This window comes from Neodiprion pinetum, chromosome 2 (genome assembly GCF_021155775.2).
Source record: "Neodiprion pinetum isolate iyNeoPine1 chromosome 2, iyNeoPine1.2, whole genome shotgun sequence".
In the NCBI taxonomy this organism is placed as follows: domain Eukaryota; kingdom Metazoa; phylum Arthropoda; class Insecta; order Hymenoptera; family Diprionidae; genus Neodiprion; species Neodiprion pinetum.
The window spans coordinates 25,333,104-25,358,888 of record NC_060233.1 but is presented as its reverse complement, the minus strand read 5'-3'; the positions used below and the strand labels follow the sequence as shown (position 1 = coordinate 25,358,888).

The window sequence follows — 25,785 nt, the reverse complement described above, 5'->3', positions numbered from 1 at the left end:
TTCTCGTGGAAGTCTTCGATAATCCATCCTGGCGGTTGCTCAATAGGTAATAGATTACTAGATTCGCGTTTGCGCTCGTCTTATATACTCTTATTGTCTAGTTACGCCGTTTTCGGGGATAGAGATTGGTTGCGTTCCCTGAAGAAGGGGTACGGTAAATCGTGTGATTTGATTGGGTTCCCGGTGTTTGGCGGGGTTATCGAGTGGACGGTTAGATTTGGCTTGGGTTTACCAAGCAAAATATTAGGGGGCACGCGCTGAACCCCAGGTGTCGGTACGCCAGCCAGGCGTCCCGTCAAAATATATATATATATATGCAAGAATGCGCTAATCGTGACACTCGAACTTAGTACGGCACTGTTAGCGACTATCGCCATGTTCGAAAATTGACTGACAGTACTGTCAGCAATCTTTCATCTCTTTTGTGCTGCTGAGTTCATGAACAGCTCTGTCTCTGTCCTAGGGAATTTTTATTACTGGCAGTCAACTTACGAACACGGCCTATGTGCGCATTGTAAGCATGGGCGGGGCTTGCACACCTTCGATTTCTGCAAGTGTGAAGCGTTTCCGGTCCCACGCGGTTGCAATTATCGAGGTCCTAGTGTATTTGGAGTGTACGGCGGCCACCGATGTCGAACACTCTAGCGGAGTCTAGGGCACCACAATCATGACTGAATGTGTTGTTATTTTTAGGAGTAGGAAGTGGATAATATTAATTGTCTCACTGCAGGTAGATTCGATACGATAAACAAGTTTTTATTAATTGAAAGAAATAAACGAACGTGTTCTTTTCCACGTGATACATAAAAAATGGAACAGACTCTCTCTCTGTGTATCTTTTGTACTTGACCAGGCCCACCAGCGCGCCTCTCGTTTTTTCCTCGCACTGACGCCTCTCTGTCAATGGCGCTCACAAGCGCACGAGATTCGAGTATGTCAAACTCTCATCCAACAGAATGATCAGAAATTGGCGGAATTACTTAGCTGAACGTAATACTTGCTTTTGCCAGTCGCTGAGCCAGGTCGAGGTACATGAGCTTTTACAGTGCATGTTGAGCTCAAACGACGAACCTGGACATACTCAATCGCCGCGTCCCCATACCTTTCTCAAGTAGACCTGAGTATACAGAAGTTATATCTGCTAGATGATATAAATGGATAACGTAGGTGCTTATTGAAAACAATAAGTAAATAATTTCTGTTTACTGTGCTCGGTGTAAAGAAGTATACAGAAAACAAAATACAAAATAAATAGAGCACACTGCGGTTGACATTCATTTTGATGTTATAATTCACTTATGAAAACTTTACGTGAAACAATTCTTCAGAATCCCAATGAATTACACATATTTATGAAAGAGGAGCCACGAGTAAATCTTATAAATTTAGACTAATATAATATACTGAAACATACGAGTGATATGAAACATGACTTTTCTGCGACTTTCACTTCGGGTGCTTCAGCTCCAGTGAAATTTTCATTTTTACGGAATAAATCTGCCACCATAACCATACCAACTTTTCGTAAATTGTTTGAGGTTGCTTTTCAGAAACCAATGCTGGTCATAATTTCGTAAAAACTCTAATTATACGAATGAAAGAAAGATTTGGATCACGTATAAACAACATGGTCCGCGCATGGGTAATATACCGCTGACCTACTCTGTGTCGTCAGTTACAGCGTCAGTCAATCGGGAGCCGTGTAGCCTCACGCTCATTTTTGTCGTATTGTTGTGGATTTTTTACAAAAGTGAATCGTAAACACGGTCGTATATAAAGGTCTGGGAACTCCCATATATTTAGTATACCTCACAGTGTGCCTCTATCTGAGGCACATGTTTCCCACATTGGCCGCAAAAGCGCGGAGCGCTGCAATCTCGGGGGCACGTGTATGACAGAGACAGAGCGATATAGACCGTGGCGGGGCGGTAATGCGCGCATGCCCCTCCGTCACTAGCGACGTGGAGAAATTTGGAAATGTCGGCCTCAGTTAGAGGCACAGGTTTTTGGACGGAGTGCCCAGACCTCTATACACGACCGTGATCGTATACAGTACCACGTGATTCTAGTCATAGATTATAGATAGATCGGTATACTTACTTATTTTCATCTCCACCATACCATTTTTATACGCACAAAAATTGTATTAAACTATCTTTATAGTCATGCAACGTCCAACGGTATATCATATATCCAGTCTAATAATAAAAGCCAAACGGCGCAAATTTTTGATAGAACTGATGATTTCGTCTAAGTTGGAAATAGTACAAATTATACATCTCAGCTCTCCGTTCACTGATTGTTTTGAAATAGAGCTCAAACGAAAGCTCTTGAAACCCATGTTCTAAATAAAATTGTGGAATGTCGCACTTAATCGCAAAAGAGGAGAAATATATGATAATATTTTTCCCGTATAAGCAAAAGGCTTCTCTTTGCAGTAAAGAGACTGCGTCTCGCATGTGAATTATTTATCTATTATGTACCTGACGTGAAACACTTTCGTGTTTCTCGGTTGTGAGCAATATTCATTGCCGATGAATATTTCACGTAGACTATTGATTCACTTTGCAGGATATGCATTTTGACAGACAACGAGTTATAGGGCGAGTTTCAGAAGATTTTAATTCTAAAACGTAAAATTAATTTTTTACTCCGTTTTTATCCATTTTCAATGTAGACACTCCCCGGACGAGATGTAGTTTTGAGGTAAATGGTTTCCCCAATTATAGTAGAAAAGTTAATTTCCTTGTTCTGGAGTTGTAATATTGCGTAGTCGAACATACGTATACTGAAATCCCCATTTGTATCACATGACGTGTTATTCATGGCTGTGTTCACCTATCGCACGCTAACTTTACGCGTTGGTGACATGTTTTGACAAAATCGAGTTTGTAAAAAACGGACTCTTAGTGTAATATTGAGGGATATTCATAACTTATTCTATAAATGAAGTTAGAATTTATTTCTATGCATCAGCCTACGAGTTTTTCGCAGTAATAAGACAGCCAAAGTCATGAAATCTATAAACAATGGTCTGAATACGAATTTCCAAAATTATTATGCTTTGAGCAATATTATATTTAATACAAGACTAAACAAAATTTTTATCAACAGATTCATGAATGAATGTACGACCATAGACACGCCTTTCTGTTTGTACGACGCTGATCGCAATAAAGATACGAAATCGTTCAAAGGACCTGGAGTCTTGGTTTGCTCCATAGATAATATGCCTACTCAGCTGCCAAGGGAGTCAACAGACTTTTTTGGAGACTTGTTGTACCCGTATGTACCTGACATTATCCAATCCGATGCAAGGAAACCACTCGAAGAACACAACTTCAGCCCAGCTGTGTATGGGGCAATAATTGCATCTAATGGTCAATTGACTCCCAACTTTGAATATATCCAAGAATTGAGACAGGTGAACGTTCGTAGTCGGCACAAAACAGAATGTGGGGAAACACAGGATAAGAAGGTAGTACTAAAAAATTCAGCAACTTGTTATTTCAAATATACAATTGAAAAATCAATCATATGTTCGAATGGTTTGAATTAGGTACTTGTATTGGGTGCTGGATACGTATCTCCACCATTGGTTGAATATCTTCACAGGGACAAACGTATAGGAATTATTGTTGGCTCGCAATTTAAGGATGAAGCTGATGCTTTGGCAAACAGATACCCGGGTGTCGAATCAGTGTTCCTCAACGTCTTAGAAAGACCTGACACATTAAGAGAGTTAATCGATATGGCAGATGTGGTGGTATCTCTGCTGCCATACTCTCTGCATCATGTAATTGCAAAAACTTGTATTGATACGAGAACACACATGGTAACAGCAAGTTACCTCAATGATCAAGTCAGAGCCCTGCATCAAGAGTGAGTATTCACATCTGTCAGTGGACTGTAATAACCTCAATTCAAAAGTAGATAGCAATCATCCCGTAAAGCACAAGCTTGATAATTTGTTATATATGCATAGACTAATCCATATAATGCGATATAATAATTAATTATTTATTATATGGCTGCCTTGATCGAGGGACTAAAAACGGTAAATAAACGGATTGCTTAGTCAAGAAGAACGTTGTTAGTTAAAAGAACGTCAACATCGCATCGTTGACTATTTTTTTGCGACGCACAGTGGTCCAAAAGCCCGAATTCTTGGCCAAAACCCCCAAAACCGAAAGTTATCATCCGAGGTAAAGCTTCACATATTTGTCAATAGATAGCATTAGAGCTTTGAAATCCAAAAGGGCAGATGTTCATATTCATTCCATGGCCTGTGGTAAACCCTCGAAAGTGACCATTGCATTGTCGAGACTGCGCGGGACTGTGGTGTGTGCACGCTTTCGAGCGCGCGAAAAAAAAGGCTGTAGTTTTTTCAATTTTCATCAAAATCGAGTCAACCAAAATGGATATTATTCCTCAAGGTAAGTGAATTACATAAATTTTGTGAATGAACCAAGTTTCGGAATTTATGGCGATGATATTAATGATGCAAAACGAGTGCTGCAAAATAACCTATTTCATTGAATTGCATTACTATCTGTAGAGAATTAGTTATGATCCCCAGAGATCCTGCGGAGATCTCAACGATTCCTAGTGTGAAAAAGTACAGAGAATGTGAAACCGTTGGCATCGCCTGCTCTTTTTTGCTCCATTGGTCAAAAATACGCATTCTTTGAAGCAGTGTTTTGTCGACTCGGTCGGAGCCTCGTGGCCCGCCTCGTGGGATTAGTGTAGCGGGGCGACGCAAACAACGTCATTCATCAAAACGACGTCGATGATGAGAATTCAGATAGCGATTAGTATGTATCTTTAAAAATTATGTTATTTTGTTTTATAAGAAAAAAATCTGTATGAATTAAAGAAATTAATTTACAAAATATCACTTTTAACAAAGTTGTACCATTTTTCACGAAATATTCCCGCCATTTTCGGTCCACCATTTTTAATTTCGCATTTTTTCATTCGTTTTCGGAATCGGCGACCCCAAAAACATTACTAGTATGAATTTCAGCGAATTGGTATCATTTTTCGCGAAAAACATCTGCCATTTAACGTCCGCCATTTTTAATTTTGCATTTTTTTTTTTTTTTAGGAATCAGCGACCCAAAAAACATTCGTACTATGAATTTCTAAAAATTGGTACCATTTTTTGTAAAAAATATCCGCCATTTCGGGGCCGCCATTTTGAATTTCGCATTTTTGCATTCATTTTCGAAACCAGCAAGCCAAAAAACTATAGGTATAGTAATACTAGCAATTTTCACTGAGAAATATTTGAGTTATTAGTTTTGACCAGGAATTCGGGCTTTTGGACCACTGTGCGTATGTATGACTCGTTTTCTAAACTTGACTGGTTCTGTCTCCGTACTTTTAGTGAGGTGAATGTAGCTTGTAAATACTTCTACTCAGTTCTATACTCAGCTGTCGAAGCCTCCGTCTCTAAGCGTGCGTCCGTAAGTAGAGATACGAGCTTTCCTGAGTGGCACACCCATGAGATGATCAGCTGTCTTAAATTGAAGAACACGGTGCGTTCTTAAATACTTACGTTTTGGATCTCCGGATCTTTTTTCGTAGTTCAAGGCCCTATGTTCGACGTTCAAGACTCTTCGTGGTACAGCTCACTCAGCCGACATTTCTTTGCGCGAGAATTTAATCTCTAAGTACCCAGCCGCATTTTGGTCCTACATTAACAGGCTCAAGGGACGTTCTCGGATCCCATGCACCATGTCGCATCGCGGAGTCAATCATGATAATCAATGCGTTTGCCGATTACTTCTGTAGCGTATCTTGTTTTGCCTTGTCGGGCGGGCATGTCTAGAAATCCATGTAGCGGATATGCTACCTTCTCTTCGGGCGCTCAAGCCAAAACTTCCAGCGGGTACTGATCAGATTCCCTGTTTCGAGGCTCGTGCTGTTCGCAGGTTTTTGCTAAGCCTCTATGTATGCGCTTTTTATCACCCTGTTACAACACGGGTTCATGCCAGGTCGGGCTACTACTACCACCGATATTGCACTTTTCTGAAACACGGTATGCACAGCGCTTGGCCGCAAAAAGATTTTTCCAAGGCTTTTGACAAAATTGACCATGTGATCTTGCTAGATAAGCTCTCGGTGTGTGGTTTGCATAATTGTCTTGTTAAGCTTCTAGAGTCCTACTTAATGGATCGGTGTCACATGGTTGAGCTTTGTGGTCATCGGTCTGATCAAATCTGGATCGTTTGCTTTTTAACATTTTTATCAATGATGTTATATCATCGTTAAGCTGTGAGGCTCTTCTGTATGCCGATGACCTTAAAACTCTACCTCGTTATCCACTATCCAGCTGACTGCGTAGCCCTTCAGGGTGATCTAGATTATATATCGTCTTGGTGTCAGTGCAATCGCTTACCACTAAACATTAGTAAGTACAAGATTTTATCATTCTCGCACACTGATACCACAGTCTCCTTTAGCTACCGTATAGGCAGTATTGCCTTTGTCAGAGTTAGTGTGACCTCTGACTTAGGCATTACCTTTGATTTTAAGTTTCTGTTGGCTCACCATATCTCGGCTATGGTTTCCATTCGACTAAAATGCTGAGATTCCTGATCAGGACCTTCAGAGCTTTTAAATCCCCGTTAATCGTGCAAACGCTGTATTACTCGTTTATTCGCTCTAAGCTTGAATACGGCTCGCTTATCTAGTATCCCATGCTCGCGCGCGACATTAAGGTAGTTGAAGGTGTCCAGAGGAACTTCCTGAAATACCTAGTGTTCAGGAAGGACTCTGTTTATTCCCGTCGTAGTGTCAACGACGCTGGCTTGTGCGCGCATTTTGGGATCCCCCCCCTCCCGCCCTTTAACTCGGCGCAATGTGGCCTCCGTTTCTTTTTTGATTAAACTTGTCACTGGTTACGTAGATTGTTCGGATCTAATGGCCCTTCTGGCTGTTCACGTCCCTCGCATTTCAGCCCGTCATAGGACCTTCTTTCAGCTTGTCCGTATACACTGCAACATTGATTTGCGCTCTCCACTATGTGTAATGTGCAATAATTATAATAATCTTCCAGACACCTGTGACCCTGGTGAAGTCAATCTATCTTGCTTCCTGATTTTAGCACGCGCGTTTTTTCAAGCTTGACTTTACCAATAATTGAAAAAGCGTATCCACCAAATACGAGACCTTCTATCTTTATCTATTTTTTCGGCTCTTAGTGTAGATGAACGTTTACAGTATTTTTGTAGCGAATGCCGCATAAAACAAAATTATACGCCCTTCCTCCAGATACGTCCTTATACCATTAGTTACGTGATATGATATATTTCGAAAAAAAAATTGGGCTTACACGTCTTTCTCTCATAAAGGGATGATCCTTACTGCCTATAACATACAGAAGAACAAAGAGCCTAATGGCGCTTCAAAGAAACAGTAATTTGATCTGTCAGTCGAAGAAAGAATTATGATTCCGTTTTAGAATTCGAAAACTTAAAGTCTAATATAAATAATACTCTTTTCGCAAAGATACAACTTCCATAATTATTGTGATTTCATAATTATTGTGAGGGCCTCGCGAAGTAGACGATTCGAATTACACGAGTTGATTTGTGCTAACTGTGGCGATTCGAGTGTTGTACCCGTGTTACTGTATGAGAAAAGTTTACTATAAGCACTGCTGGGTAATATTTAAAATGGTTTCATTTAAAACAGGCATTTAAAATTTAAATGGCATTTCGCATTTAACATTTTAAATATTTAAATGATGTTTTTAAAAGCATTTTCCATTTTCAATTTTAAATTGATCTATCGAAGCATTTTACTCAGCAGACTCGCATTGTATCATGTATGAAAGAAAAGACGCATACCTGTAGGTAACAAATAAGAGAAAGGTAAGTTTACAAATTGCTTTCAATTGTTTAATCGTGATTATTTCAATGCAGTGCAGAATCCAAAGGTGTGACAATATTGAACGAGGTGGGTCTTGACCCAGGGATCGATCACCTATTGGCAATGGAATGTATCGATGACGCTCGCCAAGCTGGGGGGAAAATTGAATCTTTTGTTTCATGGTGTGGAGGACTGCCTGCTCCAGAATGTTCCTCGAATCCATTGAGATATAAATTCAGTTGGTCACCGCGTGGTGCATTACTGAACACTCTTTCACCGGCAAAATATCTTCACCAAGGACAGGTCAATTTCATTACATCTGTGTTCTTATCTTTACATACCTATGTACTTGATGTTTAATTAGTAAAATGGTTAGCAATAAGTACAACGAAAAGGCAATTACTCTTCAAATTTCTCCGTTTCGTATCAACTATCATAGTACGTTTTTTTGGTGAAATTTCATCAGCTTTTCGGTGCTTTTTTCAAACATCCTGTTTCCAGAAACGTCAATCAAGTTACGCCATGGAGAAATTTTCAAAACAAGGCTCCCACGAATAGTACTGCCATTTGAATGGATAAGACCACGCATAGTTACAGAGACTTTGAAAGAGTTTCTAGTTACTATTTTCTAAGGTCCATTATTATTCTGAACTGCCAGATTCTACAAATAATTCAGTTTTGGTGTATATAAACTTTTTATATATACTGTGAATCTCTCTTAAAGCGTGCCGTTCTAAGGGATACACCGCACTAACACCAACGAATGCTCAACTTTTACGTGAGTCAAACCCGGAAAGCGAATGCGACATGTTGCGTGTGTTAAAGTGCGGAGAGATTTTAAACAATTGAACCAATTACAATTATTAAAATACATTACAATCTCCCACTAGTACCACTTCCCTTAATCCATGCTCGTATGTAAGTAAATGGAACACAAAAGTACGAAAGTTACACTTTTTCGAGCGGTACTATTGAGAGGGTCGAGAACTAATTCTCGAGAACGAGCATTTGTAGTCAGAGTGCGGGAACTGAGATTCTAAGAAACGTGATCCCCTCACAGCCCGTGAGCGCCTCTTTTGAGAGGTTGCCCTGTAAGCGGCAATTGTTATTGCGGAACGAATCAATTTTGTAGAGAGTATACTGTAATGGAACAGAAAATCAGGCAAGTGATAACAGCATGTGAGTGAAATGGTGTCTGATGAAATAAATTTTATTACAAGTCAATTCGCTACAGTACAGTGAGGAATTAGTTTAACAACAATCGAGCCAGCACGTTGGTTATTAAATCAATTTAGAATTGAAAACGAAATTCGATACAATGATAAATTGAACCTACCTACATTTTAAAGTTTTACACGTTAAAATTACAAATTGTCACAAGAGTGAAACAAACATAATAAAGTCGGGATTTATCAATTAAATTTAAATTACGAACAGTTTCAAATTCATTCAAGGAAATAGATCGACAAAAAATGTAATTCTACAGCATAAAGCATAGTTGATCGACAAATCCTTTCAACGTTCCTGGCCCAGCCTGGTAGCATACAAAGAAACATGGTGTCATTTGTCGAAACTTCCATAATTGGTTGTCGTCGAATAAGTGCGAAGCAATAAATTGAATACGTACTGCACAATGCAAGGAGATGTATTAGAAAAGACATCGAGCATTGTTAGAGAGATCACAGTAAAAATCTATCATTTCAAAAAATCAGTCTTGAAGAGACATTGTCATTAGAATACACAGCAGTCCGAAGCATTGGTTATGAAGAACTTCTTTTACCGGCGTGGTCAGTTGATTGGTTGATCATACGGGAAACTGCTAATACCTCTATACCCGGCTGACCCGGCAAACTGTTACGAAAAATAACCCAGGGCTATCAGTCTTTATATACATATTCTCAGTCAAGGATGTGATGGGTAATGAATTATTCGACTGCGCATTATCGGTCGGCGCTGGTACATCTTGCTTAGCAGCGCTGCCAGTCGGCTGCCATATACAGGTCTACCCCCAGTCAGAACAGTCAAGTTCGGTCTCCTGGGTATGTAGTCTTCTTGCCTACGACTTAAAATTAGTCTTTACAGTACTCCGGGTATACGCATTCGCAGACTCACTCAAATGTCGGACATATAAACAAGTACTTTGTCCATGGAAAAAATGCATGGAAAAACGCGTAAAACATGCTCGCATTATATAAATATATTTACTTATATAATTTCATTAAAAGTAATGGGAATATGAATTTTCTGTTTTACTACAGAAAGGTTCTTAACTAAACAAAAAATGAACTGAATTCGATTATGTGATTCACAAATGTATAATTGAATTCAATCAACCTTTACCAATTAATTGTTGATTTTTGAATTTTTAAACTGAAAATTATAATTGTTAATTATGCGTCCCAAAGCTCAGCTTTTATTTTATCCCGAATTTGATCGGCATTGTGTTTTGAGCAAATAAGTAACTTCAAAACACGATTGCCGCGCCAGCTCCTGGTGATAAACTAAACCAATAATTCTCAGAATCAACCTAACCTCAACTATGAGTACAAGTGACAACAATTCAGGAAATTTAAGCCCTTTTTCATTTTAAACATACCGGTGTGTAAAACGGACTGTAAAATCCCATTTTACGCTTACGGAGGGCAAAAAATTTATTTCATTAGACATCGTTTTACTCACATGCTGTTCATTTGCCTGATTTTCTATTCTGCTAGAGTACACTCTCCACAAAATCCATGCATTCCGCAATAACAGTTGTCAGTTATTATAATAATTGTTGTTAGTTCGGTTATACCGATCGTTAATCACGGATCGTGAGATCTCCACGATCTCTTTTGTATTGATTGCGTCCCGGAATTAATTCTAACCTTTCCGTGTATCAACACACGCCATCGACATTATCGAGTTGGCAGCATTCGCCCGCCCCGTTCAGCTCACGTAAAAATTGAGTATGTGGTGATACAAGTGGACCGCGTCACTGGGAACGGTACGCTTCAAAAGAGATTCACGTTATGTATACTGTGAAGAATTGTCATAAAACGTGCATTCGACACTTGCTACAATCTCATTGTGTAATAGATAGTGAACTTGCACTCAATTGTGTACGTACAGAGCGCACAGTGGTCCTAAATCCCAAATCGCTGGACAAAAATCGAAAAATGAAGTTTCTATTTAAGGAATTCTAAGTATTGGGTCAGGTAGAGGAGTATTACTAGCGTCCCTTTCAAAGGTCGGGAAATAGCAGATGTTGCGTTTAGCCGTTGGGATCTCATTCGTAACTGTTCGTAACGGAGCGCGCGAGCAGGTAGCGTCGGTTGTGCGCTACGCTCTAAAACTTCGGCTATGTTAAAAGTTTATTAACTTCGAGTAGAATTCAGCTATTTCAATTCTACAAAATGGAATCTCCTGGAAGTGAGTATATTTTCTATATCAGTACAGGTTTTCATATGAACCCCACACCAAGCAACAAAAAATGTAAACATCTACTGTGTATTCACGGGCCCGCGACGAAAAAAAATTATGTTTACGTAGAGTAAAAGTTAATAATTAAACATAATTAAGTAACCGGATGGGTTTTATATCATTCTTTAGACTCTTGAGTATTACGTAACCAAAGATTAGCTGCCTGCGACTGCCTTTTCCGTTTTGGTGATTTTTTTTATAAATGGACGTGGGAATTGACCTCAGGCTCGGCGGCGGCGCGGCACAGCGCGCGGCGCACGACTGGCACGAAGTCAAGAGATTATTTCCGCCAAATTTGTTGCTGAAAATTGTTGTTTATAATATTATTATTCTATTTTTTACAGCGTTGTAGTATTATTATTAACTCTCTAAAATTATATATCGTTATCTCATCATTGAATTCTTTTTTTCCAGGCTCGCAGACACACAGTGAAGTTCGCCATACTCGCGAGGAAATATTTCGCTTAGTTAAGAAGCATTTGATCGAAAATGCAAAGGAAGCTCATGAAGTCATCGAGAATCATTTGTCTCAAAAACTATGCTGCTTGTAAACGTTATCAAAGACTGAGAAATAAACGATTCGTCAATTATTGTATTCCATGCGAACAAAGTGGTAACAAGCTAGGAGGACCGAGGCTGTGTTTCTTCAAAAAAATACGGATTGGTTGAGCACATTCGTCGTCTTCGGGAATTATGAGGTCGGGAACTCTATAGAAAAAGAAGAATCACCTGCAGTTCGCGTTCGTGATCACCCTACGAAAAGCTTTGAGAACTCAGGCGAACGGACGAAACGAAGAAAAATCGGAAATATACGTAACCAGTCCAGTACCGAAAAGCTTGCCCTTGCCACTCAGATGAATCTTCGAGCTGAAGGAAAATTGGATGCCGCAAAGGTAATCCAAGATGTCACCGTGGGTAGTCCTACTAGAGCTTCGAAATGCAGGCAATCTTTACGTACTGTTTCAGCAGATTGTTATTCCGATGATACTCCTCTGTCTCTAATGATTGAGTATCATATGTCAAAACATATGTATCAGGGAATACGTTCCGGGGTGCTAGAACTTAACTCGAAAATATATCCATCTTACAAATGTGTGCTGCAGGCCAAAAAAAAATGTTATCCGCCTAAAGATGATATAACCATAACTGGAAGTAGGGCAGAAGTGAAGCTTCAAGCACTGTTGGATCACACAGCGAGCCGCATATTGTCAGTGCAAGAAGACGTTTTGACTTGCCTCTCATCCGATAAAATTTCTGAAATGAATTTGATTTGCAATTGGGGATGCGACGGGACATCCAGGCAAAGCACTTTTAAACAAAAATTTATCAATGACGATAGAGGTGAATCGGATGCGACCATTTTTTTTATTTCGCTTGTGCCACTGCAGCTCATGTTTGTTGATGAGGTAAACAACAAAGACATAATTATTTGGCAAAATCCGCAACCCTCATCCCTTCGATTTTGCAGACCGATAAAATTCAAGTTCTTAAAAGAGACTGCGGAAGGAACGCAGGCTGAAGTAAACGGTATCAAAGAACAAATAAATCAGCTCCTAACTTTTCGTATGATTGTTAATGGAAAAGAAATTAATGTGATCTACAAATTAGCGTTAACAATGGCCGATGGAAAAATTTGTAACTCAATCACATCTACTACATCTTCTCAACGATGCTATCTCTGCGGCAGTACATCAAAAGAGTTTAACGACATCGACAAAATGTTGAAGAAAAAGATAAACGAAGATCATTTACAGTACGGAATATCTTCCCTGCACGCCTGGATTTGGTTTTTTGAGTGCCTTTTACATATTTCGCACAAATTAGAAATTGAAACGTGGTCCTCGAATAAGAAAAGCATCGAAGATCGTAAAAAAAATATACAAGAAGGCTTCCGGGAAAAATTGGGCCTGTTAATTGATCAGACAAAACAAGGTTTCGGTAGCAAAAACGACGGGAATACCGCTCGTCGTTTTTTTCAAAATTCAAGCGTTTCTGCATCTATTACGGGACTGGATGAGGACCTAATAAAAAGATTTCACATAATCTTACAAGTGATATCGTGCGGTTTTGAGATAAATTTACAGAAGTTTGAAGAATACGCTCTTGCTACAGCCCGTAGATTCGTGCTATTATATCGTTGGTACCATATGCCCACTACTGTACACAAACTGTTAATTCACGGGGCGAAAATGCTACAATTTTCGATGCTGCCAATAGGACAGATGTCAGAAGAAGCCCAGGAAGCTTGCAATAAATACATAAAATCATTCCGACAAGATTTTTCCAGAAAATGTAGTAGGAAGGACAATATCGAAGATGTTTTCTCGCGGCTTTTGGTTTCATCGGACCCTGTCATTTCCAGTTTACGTAAGGCAACCAAATCCTTATCCCGCGAAGCAGTTGCATTGTTAAAGTCACAATAGTGTTCACAATAATGAAGACGTTTTAAGTAGCGACTATAGCGATAGTGATGACGATAGTTTTGCTGCGACTACAGATAGCGACTAATTTTCCCAACTTAAAAAATAGGTTTGTTTATTAACAGTTTGTGTTTAATGTAATTTTTCATTAAATGAGTGAATATACTCGAAGTTATCTTGTTTATTTCGATAATTGACCTATATACTATATCCTACATACATATATTAGCATGTTCTTCTGTTCTTTCAAAATATATTCGTGTTCAGCGACCTCGAAAGCCCCTGAGTACCAGATTTCGTGAAGATTAATTGAATTTTGAAGACAATTTTCCGCCATTTTTGGCCCGCCATCTTGTTTTGTGAAAATTTGACTTCAGATTTGGGTTCAGCGCCCTTGAAAACCCCCGGGCACCAAATTTTGTAGCGATTACACAGTACCTTCTATTTTTGTCCGAAGATTTGGGATTTGGGACCATTGTAGAGCGTTCCTCCCCGTAGCTTAACCTTTGCAAAGTAAGGCATGAATAAATGATCAACAGGTAGTGGAGATCTCCGGAGGTGGAGACCTCATGTCGTCCGTGCAAGGTCTGAATTTCCTTCCTGGTTTTTCTCTAGAGGGTTTCCCAAATCGCGATAGTACTATATACAAGGAACTTTATGGAATTAATCATGCGACAACAATTTTACGGGGTACGCTACGTTTCAAAGGATATTCAGATACCATACAAGGAATGCAGCTGCTGGGTCTAATAGATCCAAATCCGCATCCGATTTTACACCCTAATGGACCAGATATCACTTGGGTAAGTTATGCTGCAATCACATCTTACGGTGAACATATCATCTGCGAAAATTGACAATCTTATATAACTTATTACCTGTTTTGATTGTACCAGCGTACACTGATTTGCAATCTACTGGGCTTGTCAAACGATAACATTTTCTATGAAAATTTGAAGACAAAACTCGCTGATAGAGTTGGTTCGGAGGATCGCATGCAGGCAATAGAGGATTTGGGACTTTTGAAGGAAGATTTAGTTCTTAAATTGAATACTCCACTTGATACACTCTGTAATTATTTATCGAAAAAACTTCGCCTAGAAGAGAATGAGCGGGATTTGATTATCCTTCGACACGACGTAGGTATCATATGGCCAGACAATAAGAGAGAGGAGAAAGGAATAAATCTAGTGGCTTATGGAAATCCGCAAGGACATTCTGCAATGGCTTCTGCTGTTGGGTATCTAGCTGGAATAGCGACGAAAATGATCATCGATGGTAATGAAATTGGTTGAAAATGTATTATAATTCGTCAACCCTCCACTGGCTGACCAAGTGCTAATAATAAGTGATAAACCAATATTGGCATAGGTGTAGTTATCAAGTTATTTATAGAAAACATCTCGCCAACTAGTAGTTGATGCTTTATAACTTTTGTTTCACGAATATTCATTGTAAATATTTTCAATCACTTTAATACGAAATCTAATATTGTATAGGTATAATTTGGTTTGGATTCATGCAAAAAAAAAAAGAATTCCTTTATTATGCCCTGAAAATTTTAATGATTTTTTGTCAATTATCACTGGGATTACAGTTTGAATTTTCACATTTTGGTAATGTCATTGTTTCGTATAAAGATTTGAAACACCGTGTGCAAGAAATAGTGAAACTTTCAGTACTTTATTTTCGGATGCCAGCATTGTCTGGAAATGCAATGCTTGAATGCTATTGAAAAAGTAACGAACTTCCAGCAACGACTTACCTTTGGCCCACTTTTATTTTTTCATCCGACTTGTATGCTCCCTGTGGGTATAAAAGAGAGTGCATGTGTTTACTTCTGATCCCTATATATTTGACATTACAGGTGAAATACAGCAGAGAGGAGTCATTCTTCCGTTCACACCAGACATCTATCGCCCTATGCTCAACAGGCTGAGAGCTGAGGGTTTGGAGTCTTTTGAAACATCGAAATGGCTGTAAAGTTTTATGATAGAGTGTTCATCAGTCAATTTATAATTGAGGAGAAAGGCTCGTTTGGATACCATGTGATAGGGTAACAACATTGTTGGATACAGACTGATCGGAAGCAGCTTGAATAGACGCCAAAATTTATTTGATATAGTTCGATCGGACACCAGCGATTTCGATTTTAAAATTAAGAAAGGAATTAAATAAATATTTGAGCACTCGATCGGAACAAAAATTTGTCAGATGCGTAAAAGTAACCCCAAGGTCCGATTTTTACATCGATTCCGAAAATCGAAATCGCCAGAGTATACATATATAGCAGTACATATTTAGATTAAAATTGATGGGATTCGTGATTTAAGATTGAGGGATGTACACAGAATTTTTTTTTCACCACTGCAGCATCAGTTACTTACTACCCCATTTCATGGCGTGAGAAATCTTCATAGTGTTGCTAACTGGATATACTAACAATAAGTGAACACCGAAGACGGAGCTCACGTCTTTCGCAATAGGTCTGAAAATAGGACTTCAGCGTTATGTTTCCACATCCAACAGATTTTAATTTCAACCGAGTGCTTGAACATATATTTAATTTCTCGGTGCGTTTATGCAATGTTTGATTAATCAGTGTGTGTCCAACCAGACTATCTGAAATTATTTTAATTCTTTATATCCGATCGGACGGTGTCCAAAAATTCTGGGGTCCAATCGGGCTGTGTCCGATGAATCTCTGTATCTAATCGGTCTGTATTCAATTAATCTAGTGTTCAATACAGCTTTCGGTTTATTTGGTGTTCAATAACGCTGATATCATATCCGGTGGTGTTCAAACGGCATTCACTCAAAATTTAATATTCTATCTATACATTACGTGAACGCACCTTACGGCGATGAAATCCCGCCCAAGCGATGATCTTCGGAAGTACGGCATACACAGCTCAGTCCATCATCTTGGCCGAGTAGAGTACGGATCCACACGTGGCTTCAATATACGAAACACCTAACCTGTGTAATTCTTATTTCTACCTAAATCCCTTTACCTAAGTACAACATTATATTATATGAATGATATTTCATTGAATGTTAGCATTACATGTAACTTTCATAAAATTTATTCAGCAAATGCTCTAAAGACCTGTGTCCATGGAACACAACATTGTCCTATGTACATGGACAGACATTAGTAGGGGGGGGGACTAATCACCTTCGTTTCAACTTTTCTGTTCTGTACTAATTCTGCTCGTTTTGAGAATAAACGCTTTGTGATTATTCCAATTTCCAAAATCAAATCAAGTTCTGCCCTGAGAGCAACTCTCTTGTTTTTAGTTTAGCCCATAGCATAGTAACGATTTCCCATAATTCTTGTAGATCAAATCGTTATTATAATATTATTAACGAGACTTAAGCAGGTCACAATTAAGATTTTTCAACACTACTCTGCTCGGAAGGGCAAATCCGGGTTGACGTCCACGCATCTCGCATCTTCACAGACGAAAGACAGGGCTTCTTGAGCCTGAGGCTCTAAGAGCCCACGGTTGCAACTTTGCGTATTAATGCACGCATTAATTAGCCAATGAGGTGTAAGATTGACCTGAAGCTGGACCTCTGAGTCAACTCTTTCTGCTGAAACGAGACCTGGTTAATCCAACCGTTGTCAGTCTTATCATTTATATAATTGAAATATTGATAAAAGATATCTTAATGTAACTTTCACACGTACATTCATCCAGTATACTAATTACTCTATTTTAATTTGGCACTCTGGTGTAAGTGGTTTGTCATAATTATTGATGAAAAATACGTTTGAACAAAAGAGAGATTTTCAGGTTGAGCTACTGGTACTTAGCTCAGCGTTTCTTACTTCAGTTCTTGGTACTCACTATGTGACCATTAATGTCAGATAATATTGGAGACTACTACCTATTTCTACGTGACTTTTACTTATAGGGGTGAAACTGGTTGTTATAAGAATAAAAATATTTGCCTGATAACATGCGACTTGAGAAATTATTCTAAATCAAATGAAATTTTTAAACAGGTACACGGGGGCGTAAAAGCTGCTCGGTATCGTAGTGTGCTGCACTTGTGAGTTTCTCCGCTTCCGTCTCCCGTTTCACTCTGAGTGCCCATCTTAGCACCTTGTGCTTCATACACCTATTCCTAAATTCGCGAGCTTATCCATGCCATTTATCAATTACCCTGTAATGCGGCCATTTCGATGAACGCTACAAACGGCTCCCTGAACCCCAGGCGGGATACACAATAAGGGAAATCTGCAGATAGAGTAGAAAAAGATAACTAGGACGAGGGTCACGCTGCCGAAACTCCCAGAGGGAACACTTTACAGTGTAGTGAATAAAATATTTCAGAATTTTTATTTAAGTTTGTTTCGAATCAATGCGAAACAAGTGGAGGCTCGGCAGCGAATTCATCCCCTTCATCTGGCGACACCAACGCGGGAACCCTGGAGGACGGGGGGCGAGTGTGGAGCTATCATCGCGAACTGAGAAAATCCACGAGGCTACGAAGGGAGCGCCAATGTAGAGCTTTGCCGCGAAGGGGACCGAGGCGGACGAGACTTCCATTGTTGACCAACGAGTCATCAAGCTTAAGCTCGTCACTTGAGTCATGGCGAAACTTTGCAACGTATTGTTACGTCCGGCCTTCCGCCACACGTCCTCCTCATCTTCTTCGACCACCTCTACCTGTTAACTCTTCCACATTCCTCATAATACCACTATATTCTCCATCCTGCCCTATTTCTATCCATTCTCACGTTACTTGCTATCGTTCTTACTATGCTAGATCTATTCCCCACTATTCTGGATTCCCGCACCTTTCGTCCACTTGTACGATTTGTCTCAGGCCCATTTGTATTTCAACGTTCGACCAATCAACTTCTATTCCACCCTCTACCAAAGATACTTCTGCTGCAACGTTCGATAAATACACTTCTATTCCGCTCTCCATCAAATCCATTCCAATTGCAACATTTAAACAATCCACTTCATTCAACTATATATTTAAAGTTGTCACTATTCCAATAAAGCATTTATAGATTTAATCATAAACCTTCATCACATCAATTCTTGTTCCTTCCTCCATTCCTCGACTTGAGAGTAGCGACGAGATCGAACCCAAAGGTAACCGAAGTTTCAATGCTATTACGATAATGTATTCATCATTATACTTTTGGATTGATATTCAATTGCTTCACCCTACGGAATCATCCGGTGAGTTCGCTTACCTTCAGTGGTTTCAACTATCATAGTCTTGATATGCTCTTCCGGTAGCATTCCATATTGTTCCACATCAGAGATCTACATTGCCTCTAGATGTTTGTACATGTTGCATACAATACGGTGTTTCGGAAAGGATTTTATGATTTATACTGGATGGTTTGTATTCATGGTTTTAGAGGCTCCGCAGTCACTGATTTTATAGATTATTGCAATATCGCATATAATTCTATATTATATCGGTTACATGTCAATTGTATTACAGTCTTATTTTATCTCCAAGGCTATATGGTGTAGCAGAGGTTGCCTATAATGCGGCTCTAAATTCCATGTCGCAAGATGGTATTGTTAAGTATTATGTAACGTTTGTATATAGTGGGTGTCAGTCAATTATGGTGCTAATATAATGGTGTATGTTAATCATAATGCTAATGTGATAATATTATAGCTTTCTGTAGTGCCAGGGTTTCGTAATATGGGTTTAGATTCTCATTAATAACTTTTATTCTTATATTTCATACAGCGATATTTCGAATACATAGACGGTTGTTTGATACCTTCTCTTTACAAGGTTCTCGATCTTAAGCTGGGATTTCATGGGCAATAAAATGCAGCAACAACTTAATAATTCAATAGATGTTACTAATATCTGTCTAGTGATGTCACGCAGCAGCAGCGCTGCTCATAAAATGTCTTGCGTTTGCTGCTCTGCTGTTCGGATGAATGAGCTTCAAGCAGAAAAAACTTGCGCCGGAAGTGTTAGTCACTTTCAGTGCATTGCTGCTGCTGCTGCTGCTACTTTTTGTTGCCCATGAAATCTCAGCCTCAGGGTGACGACCTATGTTTACACGAAACACAGATCATGGAAAGACTGAACGATAAATTTTCCTCGAAAACGATAAATTGTCCGCGGTATCCGCACTTTTGTCTTCTGATTGTCAATTCCGCTTCGATGCTCTTTTCCTTACCTGTCGCATGTAAGGAACGGACCGTGTAAATGTACTTTTAATTTTCTTTTATTTTCGAAAATGTAATTTTATTTGCATCATATTTCAAGTACAAAGGCACGATGAATTGAAAGAAATACAAATCAAACCAAAATCTATTGTAGAATTTTTGAGAAAAGCAAATGATAGGACATCGGAAAAATAAGCATTGGAACGGAACGACTTTCACTCCTGTCTTTTACAGCACTAGCTTCTGAACCAAATACATGGAATACGTAACCTCTGTTGAAACGTGTATTAAAGCTTGCTATTGTATTTTAAGAAATTTGTTGCAAGCAAAAAAATGTTCTTTTAAAAATATGTATTTGTATTTTCCTTATTCTTTTTATTTATTGTTCTCGGTGAAAATTGCGACTACGTATACATTAGAACATAATCTGCCCAGATCGGAAAAATTTCACGGAATACGGAACATCCATACGCATGGTGTTAAGAATAAAACAGAACACACGGAGCGCAACTCAAGGGAAATTCACCGTTCCACCTTTACGTGACCCGTTTTCGGTGTGCACATGGGACTAAGGTTCCTAGATTAGACAGGTCAAGACACGCGTGTTCCAGTTTTTCTCACTATAACGTGGGCAAAAATGTTCTATGCGCGTTCGCCCAAAATATTATATAAAAAATTTTACTATCAAACTTACATTACCGCATTAACCAGTTTTGACCAATCTTGCTGAATTTTTTGAGGTTAACCATTAACGAGTTGCGCCCTTAGTGTCCTGACGTTCACGAAATAAATAGAAGCACGTATATATTTTGAGGTTAATCATTGTGACAGGTCAGGAACACGGTCTTACATACAGGTCTGGCAACGAAGGTAGTGGGGGTGGTTCATTTCACGGCCGGTTATTTATCTCACTTTGTGGCCGCCAGGTCGGCGTTGTGATCGAGGGATGGATAATCGACGCGTGCGCAATGCAGCGCCAACCTAATAATAATATTATTATTGTTATTGCAAGTAATGAATCGTTATGAATGAAAGTAGTTAATATAAATATTGGTATGATATAATTATTATGGATGATATATGTATGGAGACTGAAGGCAAAGAGTATCATCTCCGTTTCCTATTTTCAGCCGTCATTATTAAAATTTATGGTTTACTTATCAAATTATGGAATACTTGTATTGCTTGCGTTTGAATTAATTCAGGCGGTGACCTAACCGAATAAACCACCAAGTTTGATTAAACCCCAAGCGGGGCTATAACTTAAATATTAGAAAAAAATGTAAACAAATTATCTATATCAATCTCGTTCATTTGAAGGAAAAGAAAATATAAATTTCATGTGTATGTACGAATAACAAATCTACGAAGGTAATAAATGAAATAAACGTATGTTGTTTGAAGAAACGGTGTTGTTTTTATTAGTTAACCAATTTCGATAATTTTTTACACCGTGGTACCGCACATGGTTTAACCACCTTTTTTTTTAAAACGCAATAGCGTTTCACGCGTATGTAAGACCGTGAGTATGACGCACGCGCTGATTTTAGGTTATATGCTTCATTTCAAATATAATTTCGGTGGCACATTTTCATCCCTAACTAGAATTTTATCGAAACTCGCCTTAAAATAGTTGAAATTCGTGCCGTGGTGGCGCGCATGAAGGTTTAAATCGAGGCGCGCACAATCACTCAGTCACAGTCAGTGCAAATCCATCATATAGTGAACATTGTAAATATAAATATCATCATTGTTATTATATCTTAACACCGTTTAATACTTTTAATAAATTTTAATACAAATAAAAAAATTTATTTGCACTCATACTCTTAAAAGGAGCCCTTTGACCACGTGTCGTGAATCCCCATGCAGCGTTTACTGCTTCTACGTTTTCCTCACTATTCTTTTTGCATGGACCACCATTGGGTTCTTCACGTAGAACCAATATTCTGAAGAGTAAAATTATATAACTACTCCCATTTTTTACTAAAGATCATAACTGTAGCTTTAATATTTTCAATACTTCAAGAAGTCTTTGAGTTTGTTAATTTCATGGAGGCAAAGCTATTTAAAAACAATACCACTTGAAAAAAAAATTGAGGTCTACTTTAGAATAAAGATTTTTCGCGTTTTTATTTTTTGTTCAAGTTAAAAAGGGTGAATATTTTTTATAAAATAAAGTTATACTTTAAAAACACAATTGAATATTTCTTTATGTACAATCAATTGTAAACATTATAGTTGAAGGAATGTAAATTCGAAAAATTGGTGAGTTTGAAAAATTAACGACGGAGCCAGGAATCGAACCTGGCGTCTAGAGATGCTTGACCGGAGCCTTACTCCTATGAGCCTATGAGATTTTGATGAAATAATATTTGTGCATTGAAGATATTAAAGAAATGAAATGACATGGAATTTTGAAAAAGGTACGCCAAGGCGGTACGTCGGAGCGTAACACCGCCCTGACTCTGTTGTCGTTAATTTCTCTCATCACCTTTAAACATTATACTTGTTGGCAATTTAACCATAAACATCATTCCATATTCTGTATTCTATTCTTCCGCATCACGGATGTTGGTAAATCTTTCTCTCATAATTTGTTGTTGAATTCGTTGAGCCAAAGCGCGTGGTTCTCGTCTGTTGTATTCTTCATCTTGATCCATCGGATCAACATCATTCTCTACAGGATGAGCTATCGGTGCTAATTGTTCGTCATCTTCATTGTTTAATCGTAGTTGCACTCTCATGTTGTGCAGTACTGCACACGCATTAACAATTTTCGCTGCGAACGCTGGTTCGTACATCAAGACTCGCTGGTATGACAAGCATCTCCACACAGATTTAAAAACTCCAAAAAACCGCTCGACGACGCTTCTAGCCTTACATAGTTGTTGTGTATTTTGATGTTGTCGCGTATCTTCAGGAAAATTGGCCAGAGGTGTTAACAGCCAAGGCTCCAACGGATATCCAGCATCACCTGATGGAAAATATGTTGATTTAGAAAAAAGTAGACTAAATATAATATGCATATTATGTATATAAAACTCAAACTGAACCTATGCTGCTTTGCTGAACAGTGAAAAATATTTTCGCTTTGACTGCGCTTAAGGTGTTAACCAAGATTCATCACAGCTTCTTGAGGCAGGCGAAAAAGGCTGAGAAACTCTTCTCGTGGTAGCTGAAAAGGATTCTGAGCATCTCTCAGTCGCCTTCTTTCCACACGACGTTCGAGTCGACGTAATCTTTCCTCAAGAACGAATACATCCCAAGCAAGGTATTCGATAGCCATGATCCTTTGAGATTGAAGATAATCAAAGAAACAGCGTAAATAATAGACTTAATAGTAGAAATGAATTATTAATGAAATTAATGAATAATTATATTTGTGGAAGCAACTTTGTGGGTTCTTCGGAGCAACACTACAATTTATAGGTTATGTTATTCTTTTTTAGAAAATAATGAAATCTATTCTACAATTTTTTCTGAAGTCAATCTGCATTGATAATTCCTAATTACTGCAAAATTCAACTTACTTACTTGTTATTTCAAACGTCGTAATTATTTTTCACTTTCGGAGCACTTTTCGAAGCACTTTCTCGGAGTCGAGAAAAATATGGGAAACGCACACCACTCCTCTAGCTCGTGTGCAAAGTGTCGTTATAATCGTCGTTATAGCGTACCGAGGGGGTCTCTGAGCCTCGCTATCCGCTCGCACCGTAACGACATCATAACGATACTTTTCGTTACTAATAACGACAAAACTCGCTAAGAATAGTGTACAGAATCGCATTTGTCGTTATAATAGCGACGCGGTCGGTAGCATAACGAAACTTGTCGTTATGAGTCCATAACGACAGCATAACGAGTTACAGAATCGCGCTACTGTACGTAAGACCGTGGTCAGGAATCAGAACCACACCGGATGCTTTCCATTTAGAACACAGTGTGACAGTGTACAAATTTCCATTGTAAGCGGTCAATCCGGGCAAAGGAATAGACCAGAAATGTTTACACCGTGTCATATTGTGCTCTAAATGGAAAGCATCCATTGTCATGCGAAACCTTTGGCGCATTCTCACGAAATTTGTTGCCCACGCGTGTCTTGACCTCCCTTATGCCTGGTTTACACATACGCTTTAAGTGGGGATCTTAAAGTGCGCCTCCCACTTAAGACGTGTTTACACGGTGCTGGAAATCGGACCGATTTCTCTGACCGAGAAAATGTTACCAGAACTCGTATCGTGTATACAGCAAACTCGGACGTAAATCGTGGATCGAAAACGCGAATGAAAAAATGGATCGCGTCACATTATTCCGTACTAGTTGCTGCATTCACTCCTGTTCGAATTCAGGCAGCCAATTGCAGATGATTGCAGAGTTTGCATCACGCATGTGTGAATTTCAAAGGTAAATATCAAATACAAAATGAAAATATATCAACTATTAAAGCAATAGCGAGCACTTTTTTCAATTTTTTTTTCTCATTCGTTATCTCATATGATATAGTATTCAATCGCTTATCTATTTAGGATTCTGCACTGTTGGTAGCATGTAAATAATTACCGTTCAACTTCACGGTTTCGGCCGCAGCGCAGCGCAGTCTAGATTCTTCCGAGCGCAAAATGATGGTGAAATTTAAGTTAGTAAACCTGTATCCGAGAACTCGGACCGATTTCTAGCACCGTGTCAACACGTCTTTAAAGATTTTCTAAATCCCACTTTAAGCTCAATTTTCAGCGAGAAGTAGCGCCAACCAGCCCCCTGACACTCACCACTGCTCGTATACTAAAAAATTGTACGCGTCTTATCCCCGTTTTTTAGTTCTTCTACGTTGCGCTATTAGTAGACTTCTGACACGCTCGCTGCCCTCGCTGACTGCGCGCAAGCTCGTCAGGTAACTACTAGCGCCACTAGTGGTGGAAATTGGCGGCAGAATCAAGGGACATTTTGTGATCCACTTTTAGCAGCGTATGTCGGGGGGCTGGTGCCAACCCTACCGACATGACAGATATATTGAAATCTCGCGTGGTTTGAACCATAGACTTATAGACTAAGCGCTCCTATAAGAGACACTGACAATTACATATAAAGGACAGAGATATACCGGGAGTACTGCTCTCTCTTTTCAATCGGCGTCATGGTGGGAGACAACGGAGCAGTGGAAGTGGAACAGCTATAGATATAGGCGCATAATTTCGCCTCATTCTCCTCTACCGCCTCGATCCCCGCCACAAATATCGTCAGAGAGAGAAAGAAGTGCTCCCGGCATATTTCTGTCCTTTAAATGTTTGCTTCAAGTGGCTCATAAGAGCGCTCAGTCTGTCTTTGTAAGTCTATGGTTTGAACGCGTTCTTTGTTCTTTTCTTCGGTCGGCATTTTGCCGTAACCAAGTTTGGTACATATTTATTACATTTATTACATTATTACATTTATAATAATAATTGATATGAAAATATAATCCATGTTGAAGTATCACCAGGGTTTGCAACAAACAAAATGCGTTTCGAATTACAGATGAGAGATATGTTGATTATAAGCTATTCAAAAAATGGAAAATGAAATATAGATCGGTGATTATTAATTAATGAATAAAATTACGGAGAACATTGCATTATATTGCTTCATATATTGTATTACTGAGGTTATAAACACTAACTGACAGTTCTTGAGTTCTTCTCGTTACCCCGTTTGATGGCTACAAGGCTTTCTAACTTTCAAGTGCCACCAGTTCTCATTTTAAACCCAATACAGCTGCAGGCTTACCAACTCAAAATAAATTTTTGTCATCAAAGTACTGTGTGTAGCTGAGTACACAATTTATCCCAAACAGACATGGACATACTGACTTTAAGACC

At 38.9% G+C, this 25,785-nt stretch overlaps 1 protein-coding gene and 1 long non-coding RNA gene across 7 annotated transcripts in view; one reads left to right on the top strand and one right to left on the bottom strand.

Annotated features, from left to right (window-relative positions):
- The window catches only part of LKRSDH (lysine ketoglutarate reductase/saccharopine dehydrogenase), an 82,712-nt gene extending 64,987 nt beyond the window's left edge, over positions 1 to 17,725 (top strand). For all 6 annotated transcript variants that reach the window (XM_046609944.2, XM_046609946.2, XM_069133632.1 and 3 more), the window contains 6 exons: positions 3,115 to 3,478; positions 3,560 to 3,882; positions 7,932 to 8,181; positions 14,300 to 14,563; positions 14,657 to 15,038; positions 15,628 to 17,725. In XM_046609944.2, coding sequence (XP_046465900.1) covers positions 3,115 to 3,478; positions 3,560 to 3,882; positions 7,932 to 8,181; positions 14,300 to 14,563; positions 14,657 to 15,038; positions 15,628 to 15,743 — 1,699 coding nt within the window. In that variant the 3' untranslated portion in view covers positions 15,744 to 17,725. The remainder of the gene's footprint in view (positions 1 to 3,114; positions 3,479 to 3,559; positions 3,883 to 7,931; positions 8,182 to 14,299; positions 14,564 to 14,656; positions 15,039 to 15,627) is intronic.
- A 4,333-nt stretch (positions 17,726 to 22,058) lies between these two features.
- LOC124211124 (uncharacterized) overlaps positions 22,059 to 25,785 on the bottom strand; it is an 80,661-nt gene continuing 76,934 nt past the window's right edge. Inside the window, exons 2-4 of the long non-coding RNA XR_006881396.2 lie at positions 23,468 to 23,992; positions 22,987 to 23,223; positions 22,059 to 22,907 (exon numbers count right to left, since the gene is read on the bottom strand). This is a non-coding gene — a long non-coding RNA (uncharacterized lncRNA). The remainder of the gene's footprint in view (positions 22,908 to 22,986; positions 23,224 to 23,467; positions 23,993 to 25,785) is intronic.